This window comes from Pristiophorus japonicus, chromosome 3 (assembly GCF_044704955.1).
Source record: "Pristiophorus japonicus isolate sPriJap1 chromosome 3, sPriJap1.hap1, whole genome shotgun sequence".
Classification (NCBI taxonomy): Eukaryota; Metazoa; Chordata; class Chondrichthyes; family Pristiophoridae; genus Pristiophorus; species Pristiophorus japonicus.
The window spans coordinates 86,702,676-86,715,603 of NC_091979.1; the positions used below are offsets into that span (position 1 = coordinate 86,702,676).

The following is a 12,928-nucleotide window of genomic DNA, read 5'->3' on the forward strand; positions in this document are numbered from 1 at the left end:
GAAGTTCAGAAATTGGCCCCTGAATCTTTCAATTAGATTACTGTCTTGAAAGCATTTCCAAGTAGTCATTATTCTCCATTTAAGTTTGATCTAAAACAGTTCTGTGAGCCAAATTTGGACATCATTCACTCCTTGGCATAAACCGGGTGGTAAACCCTAGATAGTTCCTTAATGAGGAGTTAAGGTGAATGGTTTCGATTCACCTGGTAGCCTTGCTAAATAATTTTGTCAGGGTGTATATCCCAGTGTTATTACATACTGCACTAAATACTTTGAACAGAACACTTTCACAGGTTTTGAAGTCCTGATTGAGATTATTCGGTCTGTGATGACACCAACCAATAGTACCTCAGAAACTGCGTCCAGCACCAGTGGACTGTAAGGTGTGGGCACAGATGTCACTGTCTCCACAGAGAATGGTCATGAACCTGTTTCCTAATGCCACCTCCAATGCCTTCATATGAAAGATCTGCAATCTTGACATTGGTAACCCTTTCCTACCGCAACTGCTAAAGTGCCGGAAGACAATCCATCTGGGACAGCAGCTACCCTGAGACAAGAATAACATCAGAGCTCCATAATTCCAGGGGAACCATCTCAGCTGAACTTCATCTCGCTCAGGGAGCATTCCATAGGAGTAAAAGATTAGAAACTAAAGTAAGTTAGTTTGCTGATACAAAGGAGAGTAATAGAGTTAAGTAGTTGTAGGAAGGGAGAATGGACTTTGCTCACGATTCCTGGTGAATGTTGTTTCGGGAGACCAAATAAAGGTGTGATCAAATAAAGATGTATTTTCTGTGTATGATTTCAACTTTTGGGAGTTGAATGATGGCAGGTATAAAATAATTATTTGGTGAGTCACTTTTATTGAAAGTTTTGGGCTATCATTAGTGCTCTCCGTACTCAGGTCTTGTATTCTAATTACTCTCCTTCTTGCACATTTCCCTCATGCTGCAGGGAAGCCTACGTAAGACCTTGCTTCTGTGGTGCGAGAGACTTTTGGAGATGCCTGATTTAGAAAGCTGCAAACCTAACTTTTCCATCTCTTCATATTCCTCCTCCTAACATCAAAATAAAGATATTCCCATTGAGAACACCATGTCTAGAATGTAAAGCTGTAGTTTGAGCAGAGCTAAATAAAGGTAGTGGCAAAATTCCTGACTTAACTCCAATAAAAAATCTTTATGTAGGAAACAAACCCAACTTTCAGTAGTTGCACACAAAGTGGCATCTTCAATCGGGTATCCACCTCCAGTAATTAGTTGGTGTGATTTTAAAGCAGAAATGGAGGAGAATGTGACAGAGGGGTTAGCCATGCCCTCTTGACCCCATATAAATATGGCACAGTGGGCTTCTTGTGGGGAACTGGTAGTTTTTTGTAAGAAGAACGTAAATGCAGTTTTTTTGTGGTGTATTTGAGGTGATAGCCTTTAAGAATGCATATCGTTCTGATTATCATCCTGGATCTAAAATGGGCTGTAATTCAAAGGAAAATCCAGACCATTGTGCCCTGGCACAAAGCTGATTCAAAATTACATTAAGAACTTGATTTATAGAGTAGCTTTATCACAGAAAGGATACCAAGCTGCTTCACAGAGATACAAGCAAAACAGATGGTGAACCACAGGAGAGATTAGGGCCTGAATCTTACTGGCGGTGTGAGAGCGAGTTTGGAGGTGGCCTCACTGTCAAAATAGCCGTGATTGACAGCGGGGCGTAAGTCCGCTCTGAAGCTGCCTCCATGTTAATTTCCCAAGTGCCGGCTCTGCCTGCGGTTTGCAGACCTGGCACTAAGCGGTGGGTCAGGCAATTGTGATATTTAAGAAGCTACTTAAAGATATTTAAGAAGCATTTTACCAGGTCCTAACTATTTTTCCAAGTTTTTTACGAGGTTCCCGGCGATTGGGGATCACATCAGTTAAGTGTGTCAGATTCTCAATGACTCTCCATTGCTGTGAATAGTTGACAGCTGCAAAAGTGGTATAAACACTAACATTTCATAGCTGTTCAATTCCCAATCGTAGAAGCTGGAGCCTTCAGGGTTTGGAATACACTTTTCAGCTTTATGGAGGTTTGAAGCGTTTGCAGTATCGTGCCGGCCGACCAAGAGCTATCCAGCCTAATCCCACTTTCCAGCTTTTGGTCCATAGCGCTGTAGCTTGTGGCACTTTAAGTGCACATCCAAGTGTCTTTTAAAGGTGATGAGGGTTCCTGCCTCTACCACCCTTTCAGGCAGTGAGTTTGGTGTTGATAAAAGCATACCGGTAATAATTCGGATAGTAGAATTCAGCTGGATGTCAATAGATTTGGAATGCAGACTTGATAGTCATGCCGGCGAGCAGTACTCTGCTGTAGAGTACACCAGGGCGAGTGCTGCCGTATGAAGGATTGCGCAACTGCTCCCCACGTGGATCCGGTGAGCTTCTGGATCATAAGAACATAAGAACATAAGAATTAGGAACAGGAGAAGGCCATCTAGCCCCTCGAGCCTGCTCCGCCATTCAATAAGATCATGGCTGATCTGGCCGTGGACTCAGCTCCACTTACCTGCCCTCTCCCCGTAACCCTTAATTCCCTTATTGGTTAAAAATCTATCTATCTGTGACTTGAATACATTCAATGAGCTAGCCTCAGCTGCTTCCTTGGGCAGAGAATTCCACAGATTCACAACCCTCTGGGAGAAGAAATTCCTTCTCAACTCGGTTTTAAATTGGCTCCCCCGCATTTTGAGGCTGTGCCCCCTAGTTCTAGTCCCCCCGACCAGTGGAAACAACCTCTCTGCCTCTATATTGTCTATCCCTTTCATGATTTTAAATGTTTCTATAAGATCACCCCTCATCCTTCTGAACTCCAACGAGTAAAGACCCAGTCTACTCAATCTATCATCATAAGGTAACCCCCTCATCTCTGGAATCAGCCTAGTGAATCGTCTCTGTACCCCCTCCAAAGCCAGTATATCCTTCCTTAAGTAAGGTGACCAAAACTGCACGCAGTACTCCAGGTGCGGCCTTACCAATACCTTATACAGTTGCAGCAGGACCTCCCTGCTTTTGTACTCCATCCTTCTCGCAATGAAGGCCAACATTCCATTCGCCTTCCTGATTACCTGCTGCACCTGCAAACTAACTTTTTAGGATTCATGCACAAGGACCCCCAGGTCCCTCTGCACCTCAGCATGTTGTAATTTCTCCCCATTCAAATAATATTCCCTTTTACTGTTTTTTTTCCCAAGGTGGATGACTTCACACTTTCCGACATTGTATTCCATCTGCCAAACCTTAGCCCATTCGCTTAACCTATCTAAATCTCTTTGCAGCCTTTCTGTGTCCTCTACACAACCCGCTTTTCCACTAATCTTTGTGTCATCTGCAAATTTTGTTACACTACACTCTGTCCTCTTTTCCAGGTCATCTATGTATATTGTAAATAGTTGTGGTCCCAGCACCGATCCCTGTGGCACACCACGAACCACCGATTTCCAACCCGAAAAGGACCCATTTATCCCGACTCCCTGCTTTCTGTTCGCCAGCCAATTCTCTATCCATGCTAATACATTTCCTCTGACTCCGCGTACCTCTATCTTCTGCAGGATCAAGTTGACCCTACTCTTTAGTTTCTTCCCAAGGTTCTGAAGATGTTGTCGAAATGGCAGGGTGCAATCAAGCGTGACTCCTAAATAGGAGGTTTTTTTTGGCATGGTTTACCTCTGTGCTGCAAAAAGAGACTTTGAAAGCTTGATTTGTTTGATGGGTGTTGAGGTGGAATGTCGAGGTGACGGTCCTTTGTGGGTTTGGTCGAAGTCGCCATCAGCGGAAGTAGGCTTCCATCCTCTGTGAATCACTGGCCAGGGTCTCTTTGGTGGTGGACAGTCATGTTTTGAGTGGCCAAGGCAATGTCATCAGCGTATACAAACTTGCGGGACTCTGTCACTGGTGTAAATGTTGAATAACATGGGTACCAGGACAGAACCCTATGGGAGTCCGTTGTTCAATGTCCTATAATCTGCTCTTCTGGGTGCCAGCGTATACATGGAAGTGTTGGTTGCTGAGCATTATGTCTAGAAGATTGATCATTGTTCTGCAGGGTAAAATGGTGGAGAGCTTGAAAAGCAGTCCACGCTTCCATACTGTGTCATTCATCACTGACAGGTCCATGCGTGCTACTGCGGAACCTGACATTGTGGGCTAAATTTTCTGTGGTGGTAGCGGGCACAATCAGTGGTGGATTGAGTGGGAAAGTTGTTTTTTTTGATTGCAGGATTGGGAAGCCACTATCAATGTCTTTCCCACGCACCTTTCCATCAGGCACATCTGTCAGCGTGGAGCCAACCTGACTGGCAACGGCGGGGGACGCAATTGAAATCATTATTAGGTACTTTACAGGCACTTAAGAGCCTTATTCCCCCCCCCCCCCAACTTTTTAAATTTTCCTGCATGACCACGGGTTTCACACAGCTCGGGAACCACACCTGTCAATCGGAGATGTGAGTTCCATGGCCATTGCTCCAACTGATTACTTGACAACATTGTAAACAAACTGAAATAAAATTGGAGATTCTGTTCTACCTGAAAAGCTACTGATAATGTTAATTTTTCACTGGCCTTCCAACTGAATAGTAATTGCAGTGAATTGATCTGAACTATTAAAAATGACATATACCATTTAAATAATTTTTTTGCTGTTTCTGATCCATTTTTTCTCACAGTATATTTTGATTGTCCAGTTACAGATTAAATCAAGTCATCAACTGTAACAATTTCATTCTCATCACTCATTCACTGGTTCAACTTGCTTTCAGTCCCTGAATAGGACTAATTTAATTTTTCAGTCTGAGACTTGAGGGTGAATTTCTGTGGCGGTTCTCTCACTTATCCATTGTTAACTTCAACAGAAGAGCTTCAGAAATCCCAGAAATACTTTGTAAGCACCACTTACTCTGCCAGGGATTCCATAGCTGTTCCGCTGAACTTGCAAAAGATTGTAAATCCTTTACAATTACATTTAAAATCTGTATTTTATGTATTATCTATACACATACATGTTATATTTATACCAGTTACTGATACAAAAGTCTATAGATTTCTGACTAAAGCACCAATAACATCTCAATTAATGTAATTTTAAAATTATATTCTTGATTGTATTTGTAGATGGAATTATATTACACAATAATTCTATTTACATTTTTTTTGTCACTCATATATAACTCTTATTACATGATTGCACAGTAAGGATTCAACACCCACTATCTTAGACTGAACTTAAAATTTAATGTGGCCAAGGTCCCTCTAAGGATTCCGGCTTAAAATGCGTCATGAGTGACATCACCAGACCCGCTCCATCTAATTGAGCCAGGTAACATGCTGGGTGGGCTGAATAGCCTCCCCTTAAGATAAGTTAATTCTATACAGCGGGTTCGAACCAACAGCAGGGTCGGGACCCGCCACGGACACCAGCTGCAAGGTAAGGTAAGATAAATTCCAGCCTGTGTTTTCGGATGATGTCGCCGAGGGGCAGCATGTAGATGATAAATAGGAGGCCAAGGATAAATCCTTGGGGGACTTGAGAGGTAAGGTTGTGGGAGTGGGCAAGAGAAGCAATTGCAGATGACAGCACAGGCAGTCCCACCCAGCTGTCCGACGGAGAAGAGGCATTGGAGGCTATAACCTTTTTGTTTGACTTTTTACACTTTTGTTTGACATTTTGTTTTGTATTGCTACTCTGTATTTTATTGCTGTTAATAAAAGTCATTACATTTGTTGCTGTAAGCTTGATTAGCTGAACCTTAAGTCTCACATCTTTGGAGTTAATGACCGAGATATAGCAGGTCACTCCCTAGCTTCAGGTTTTTGCAAATGAAGGGCATCACACATGTCCAGACAAGGCAGGACATGCTTATATCTCTTTTAACAAGTCTCCTGGGTTATGGTATTGAAGGCTTTTCATTTGTCCCTGCTAAGGAATGTTTTGTTTGTCTAAGTCATCATGATTAAATTAGCAATAGTCCTTTCCTTTCCTAGCAATCAATCTTACTACTGACTCTATTATGAGGACATATTTAAGTCAGTTTTTTAAGACTTTTTTCCTACAAGTATTGTTAGCTGTCACTCCACAAGCCACCAATGTTCATAGAAGCTTTTCTTAGTGACTTGATGCTGCAGCAATCCAGACTGGATTAACAATGGAAATTATCTAAGTAACTGTAAGGTTCCTCTACCTCAGTTGTAATTAAGTGCTGTTCGGAGGGCAGTGTCATTTATTTAAAATTTTGTACATCAACAACAATAGCAGGAATCAGTGAGTGTAGATGAACGGAGTAGGATGCAGAAGCTGTTCAGTTACTCATGAGATTAAGGCCATATATCACCCTGTGATATATCCTGTCTCATTATTTATGTTCTCTTGTTCGGTCTATCTCGGATGATGCTTCAATAAGCAAGGTGCCATGACAGAGTCATTGAAGCAGGTGATGGAATGGACATTCTAGAGCTGCCACACTATTTATTAGATCCTTCTTTCTGTAAACAGTTAGCACCTGTAAGGTACACAAAGGTCATTCATTTTTGGAGGATGCATCAGTTGTGATTCAGGAAAACTGACTGGCAACTGATAGGAGGCCTTACAATGAATCAGAATGTTTAAAAACTGTAATTATTCAGAGGACTGTAAACCATTCATTCCATTCGCAACCTGATCCTGCCACCTCTCCTCCAACTTCTCTCTTTTCCCCCAGTATGTCTGCCAAGCAGTTGAGTAACATTCCCCTCGCACTTACTTAATTGCCTGATGGTTAAAATAATGAAAGGGATAGACAAGATAGAGGCAGAGAGGTTGTTTCCACTGGTCGGGGAGACTAGAACTAGGGGGCACAGCCTCAAAATATGGGGGAGCTCATTTAAAACCGAGTTGAGAAGGAATTTCTTCTCCCAGAGGGTTGTGAATCTGTGGAATTCTCTGCCCAGGGAAGCAGTTGAGGCTAGCTCATTGAATGTATTCAAATCACAGATAGATAGATTTTTAATCAATAAGGGAATTAAGGGTTATGGGGAGCGGGCGGGTAAGTGGAGCTGAGTCCACGGCCAGATCAGCCATGATCTTGTTGAATGGCGGAGCAGGCTCGAGGGGCTATATGGCCTACTCCTGTTCCTAATTCTTATGTTCTTATGTTGCCATGCTACTTCTTTGCCGTTGATTAATAAGGCTGTTGATTGAATTTCACCCGGATAACTGCAGACATTCCAGGGTTATAATGCCTTCAGGTGCAGGTTATGAAGCACTCTCCTCACTTTTTGCTCCAATATTTTCAGCCTTGGTCTCAAGAAGTGTGATAAGGAATAATGGAATGGCGGAAGAGGGATGTGCGAAAGGGCTTGCTGAGGAATCTAATACATACTATCCATCTCATTAATCTTTTTATTTACACTGGGCAGACACAGATGTGTGAAGGTGAGTTCTCCTTCCAGCATTATTTCAGGATCTACACAGAGACTCTTGCCTTCACTTACCTTAGCCAACAGCATAAATGTTTATGGCACTATAATGCACATTCCCAGGATCGCCCCTTCATTGTTTCCAGGCCACAGTTGTGCCATTAAAACTCCCAGACGCCAGGGCCCTGATCCCAGGGCTGCCTCCCATGCTTCTAGAGGAAGGACTTTTTCTTCCCAATGGTTCCAGAAGCTGCCCCAGCACTCTAAGAACCCCTCTCAGCGGTGCCCTGGACTCCAGCCTCCCTCCCCCATATTTCTAGATCTCAGGACTTCCGTCCTTGTACTGTGAGATTCTGTGATCCCCTTCTCGGTGCTGACAGTCTCTGGGCCTCCTACTCAAATGTTTGCATAAATCATAGCTGCTGCTAATGCTGATAAATCAGGAGCCCTGACAATATTATTTGGCATAACACCATTGTTCTTTTACTCTGCCTGATTGTGAATAATGCAACAGGACATCAGCTTGTATATTATATATATTTTTTTATTCATTCCTGGGATGTGGGCATCGCTGGCAAGGCCAGCATTTATTGCCCATCCATAATTGCCCTTAATTGGTTGGTGTTGAGCCGCCTTCGTGATCCCCTGCGGTCCGTGTGGTGAAGGTACTCCCATAGTGTTGTTAGGGAGGGAACTCCAGGATTTCGACCCAGTGACAATGAAGGAACGGCGATATATTGTCAAGTCTGGATGGTATGTAATGAGGGAGATTTGCAGGTGATGGTCTTCCCATGCGCCTGTTGTCCTTGTTCTTCTAGGTCTAGAGGTCGCAGGATTGGGAGGTGTTATCGAAGAAGCCTTCGCGAGTTGCTGCAGTGCATCTTGTAGACGGTACACTGCAGCCACAGTGAAGGGAATGAATGTTTAAGGTACCAATGAAGCGGGCTGCTTTGACCTGGATGGTGTCGAGCTTCTTGAGTGTTCTTGGAGTTGCACTCATCCAGGCAAGTGGAGATTATTCCATCACACTCTTGATTTGTGCCTTGTAGATGGGGGGAAAGTGTTGGGGAGTCAGGAGGTGAGACACTCGCTGCAGAATACCCAGCCTCTGACCTGCGCTTGTTGCCACAGTATAGATGTGGCTAGTCCAGTTAAGTTTCTGGTCAATGGTGACCCCCAGGATGTTGATGGAGGAGAATTCAGTAATGAGAATGCCACTGAATGTCAAGGGGCCCTGGTTAGACTCTCTCTTGTTGGAGATAGACATTGCCTAGCATTGTGTGACGTGAATGTTACTTGCCACTTATCAGCCCAAGCCTGAATGTCGTCCAGGTCTTGCACGTGGGCATGGACTGCTTCATTTGAGGAGTTGTGAATATATATGTATGTTAAATAAAGAACAGTCTTAAGACTACCAGATATTCTGACGGAAGGTCATCGACCTAAAACGTTAACTCTGTTTCTCTCTCTCCACTGATGCTGCCTGACCTGCTGAGTATTTCTGTTTTTATTTCAGATTTCCAGTATCAGCAGTATTTTGCTTTTGTATTAAGTACCACATGTCTGGCATATTCTGGACATCACACAAATGAAAGGAAAAGAAAAATTATGCAACCCCAAATATGGTGTTAATGGCAAAAAATGGGATTTATATTATGATACTATAAATAGTATTGTATATATACAAATACACAACACAAAAAATATAAGCAATTAAGAGATGTTGCACCAAAGAAAGCTACACGAGGGACAGGCATGATCACCTAATAGTCAGAAAAGTTTTGCACATGCAAGACTTTACAAATGTGTACTTTATCTACCCAGATAAACCAAAATGTAAATTAAAATAGTTTAATCAATCTGAAATGAATATGTGGAACAGATTTTAAATACTTTCTATGTAAACAGAAGACAACTGTGCAATATTGAAACAAAAAATCCACACAGAGTCAGAGTCATTACATACAATAAAAAAAATTATTTATTCTGTTAGCTTATTTCTGTAATGTCTTACCATTATTTACGGTAATATTAGCATTATCCTACATGCAGTTCACTAATACACTACAAGTCAATAGGCTTAATAAAAGGAGTTTACATTTAACCTCTTTGTGTAAGAAAACGCCAAATAACCTGGGTGTGATTAAAGATCAACTTTGTTCATGTGAAAAGAACTGTGGGCCCATTTTTCATTTCAAACAGTTCTAGTGCAGCATGAATCATTTCACATGACAAAAAGGTCCATATAAATGGACACCATGAAGGATCAAGGATTTTCTTTGTTCTTTTGTTCTCGTGTTCTTTTTCTGGATATCACTTTGCAGAAGGAAGTGAATCATGGTCCCAATTTTGGACAAACTAAGTTTGTTATACTAAAAATGTGTGCACTTATTAAAAAGTAAACTAACATTGACTGTTCTTTTGTTTCTCTTTTTGAGAAATTCATTGATGAAAAGTGCTATGGATCAAAGTAAAAAAATGTGTCTGTGGTACTGACCTGAAGTAATTCTCGTTAGCTTTTTTATATGTACAAATGCTGGAAAGTAAAATAAAATGAATTTTTACAGTATTTATATTTTTTCTTAGAAAATTCAACCACATATTTGAGCATTTCAAGCAATTTGCAACATATCCTGTAGAGTCTGATCTTACAGCATACAGTTTCAATTTGAATCAGGAAACTCAAAAAAAAAGAAGCTTCTTAACTGCAAACTAGGAGGAGTGAGGTCTTGTTGAGCAATTTCTCAGTTTACCACTGGCTTATGACTTCCCATTTTTAAACGTTTCTGGACAGTGGAAGGAACAGTGTAGAGCAGCAAAGGCAATATAAACATGCATCAGTGACAGCATCCAAACTATGCATAATGATACAGAATACATCATATTACCTGGCAAAAGCTTGCAAACTAGACTTAATGTGGTGCATATTTGATGCAATGAATGCTGTGCCCGGGTTACTTTTTTTCTCAAACATGCACCACAGTGTGAAGTAACTATTTACACAACAGAGGGATTTATTTGTCATGTACAATGTCAATCTTGTTGAGAGCTGAAGATGGCTAAACAATACTGCAGGATAAAGCAGAGCAATTTCTGTAAAGTTCAATTTTGGTCAATTCAGTTTTGTTGGGCAGATCCCTTCAGGGTTTCTTGGTTTCTATCCACCAATGGCAGTATAAAAGGAATAAATAATGATTGTGTTTCCAGAACTTACACTAAAATTGCAGCTGCTGAGAGTTGTTTGTAAATGTTCCACATAAAAATACCCATCAACTCTCAGTTTAGGGGTTATAAATAACTAACAGGCACGTATTAGAACTGTTCAAATATAACACAACACATTTAGTAAAGCACCTTGGACATCAGGACTACCCTGAAACACTAAATAGATAAAAATATTTTGTTTGATTTGTGAGTTAATGATTCCATGCACGATGAATGAGTGCAGCATGCTTCCATGCAAAACATTTTTTTACATGTTAAACACGTTTTCCTAAACTTTGTGGGATGATCCTCTTACCTTAAAAGTAGTGCTTGAAACCCCTTCCCAAAAACATAAAGCCCCCCCATTTAGAAAAATAGTCACATATAATATATAACTCATGAATTATAAAATAATGTGTGAATTGTTATGGGCCTGGTATAAACTGTGGAACTGTGGCAATTGGAATGCAAATTACAGGGATAAAAGATACTAGTGTTGCACATTAAATGACACACAAACATATAAAGTTTTCTGGTCCCTTTGTCTCGTCCCTCGTCTTAGTAGCCATTTGACTCTCCTCTTCAGCAGTGTCAATTGGTAATGGAAACAGTAACCTCCCGTCCAGGTTGCTGACTCCCCTGCTGTACAGAGTCACAGTCTCCTGATGAGGGTCACTGCCTTTTTTAGGCACTGACCTTTTAATGTATGAATTGTCAGTTTGGCATAGATCTCCAAATGGAGTCTTGCTGATATAATTGGGTCACGCTTAAAAGGCTGTAAACAATGTCATACAAGTGGATCTTTTTTTTATTTGTTTGCATTTTACTTTTTATATTCCCTTACATCTTTGCCTCTGTCTTCTTTTTCTTTCTCCTCTCTGGCTTTCTCTGGTTTTGTTACACTGTCATAGGATGGTGGAGATGTGGTAGAAGGAGTTATATCAGTTTTGTCTGAAGTGGAGATTTCATTAAATTTATCTATTACCATTTCTTCTTTGCCAGGTAAAAGCTCACTTGTTTTACCTTTTTCTTTAAACATGAAAGAGGCTTGTTTTACTGTTCGCCTAATCAGATAGCGCCTGAAAGCTCTCTGAATTATAGTTGCAGACACATGTTCCTGTTTACGTCGTAGAGTGGTTGTAATTGGTTCATATGATATCTTGGATGGATTGGATGCCATAAAGCGTTCTTCCATTTGTTGTCGAAGAGCATCCATTTCTCCACCCTCACCCAGCACACGCTTCGTAAATGCGAACAAGATATCAAGACAATGAATTCTATCCCCACTAACCATGGGCAAGTCCATAGCTATAAGTTGTATTCTGTTGGGTTTTGCCACACGAAGAGGTGGTTCCAAGGCATCTGCAAAATCATGCAATCTGCCATACTCCATAAATTGAGTTGCGTCTGAATCAAACTTTTCCCAAACCTCATAAAACATCTCAAAATCATCTTCACTCAGTGGTTCAGCACTTTCCTCTGTAGCAACACTGAAATTCTCCAAAATAATAGCAATGTACATATTTATGACAATCAAGAAAGATATTATGATGTAACTGACAAAGAATAAAATTGCAACTGATGGGTTACCACAATCTCCTTTGATAGGGCTGCCTGGGTTGTGTTTTTTTGGGTCACAGTCTGGTGGCCCACTGTTGAGAATTGGAGCCAGTAACCCATCCCAGCCAGCAGATGTAGTGATCTGAAACAGGCAGATCATGCTGTTTCCAAAAGTTTCAAAGTTGAACATGTCATCAATACCAGACTCGTGCCTCACATAAGCAAAATTAGACATCCCAAATATGGCATAAATGAACATGACTAAGAACAGCAACAGGCCAATGTTGAACAAGGCAGGAAGCGACATCATCAGTGCAAACAGCAGTGTACGGATGCCCTTAGCGCCCTTGATTAAACGTAGGATACGACCAATTCTGGCAAGTCGGATAACTCTAAATAATGTTGGTGACACGAAGTATTTTTCAATGATGTCAGCTAAGAACATGCCTAAAAGAAAAAAAATGCATTAGCCAGTTGTGCCTAACTAATTTTAGTGTGATAATACATATAGGATCATTCATAATCTGAAATATATGTAAACAGTAACACATCGAAGGATTGAGAAAATGTCACAAGCCACAAGAGCAAAGCTCAGGCTGATTTTTAATCTTCTTAATATCAAGATCTGTCACTGCCTTGAGTCAAATTCCATTGCATATAACATACATACAAACTTATAGATTAAACATTTTTTTAATAGTATTTCACTAAATGCTTTCTATTTTTTATTTATG

General features: G+C 41.0%; 1 protein-coding gene across 11 annotated transcripts in view; it reads right to left on the reverse strand.

The window, feature by feature from the left end:
- Positions 1 to 11,400: 11,400 nt before the first annotated feature.
- Positions 11,401 to 12,928, reverse strand: part of scn1laa (sodium channel, voltage-gated, type I-like, alpha) — a 229,341-nt gene continuing 227,813 nt past the window's right edge. For all 11 annotated transcript variants that reach the window (XM_070875524.1, XM_070875520.1, XM_070875525.1 and 8 more), the window contains one exon: positions 11,401 to 12,641. In XM_070875524.1, coding sequence (XP_070731625.1) covers positions 11,458 to 12,641 — 1,184 coding nt within the window. In that variant the 3' untranslated portion in view covers positions 11,401 to 11,457. The remainder of the gene's footprint in view (positions 12,642 to 12,928) is intronic.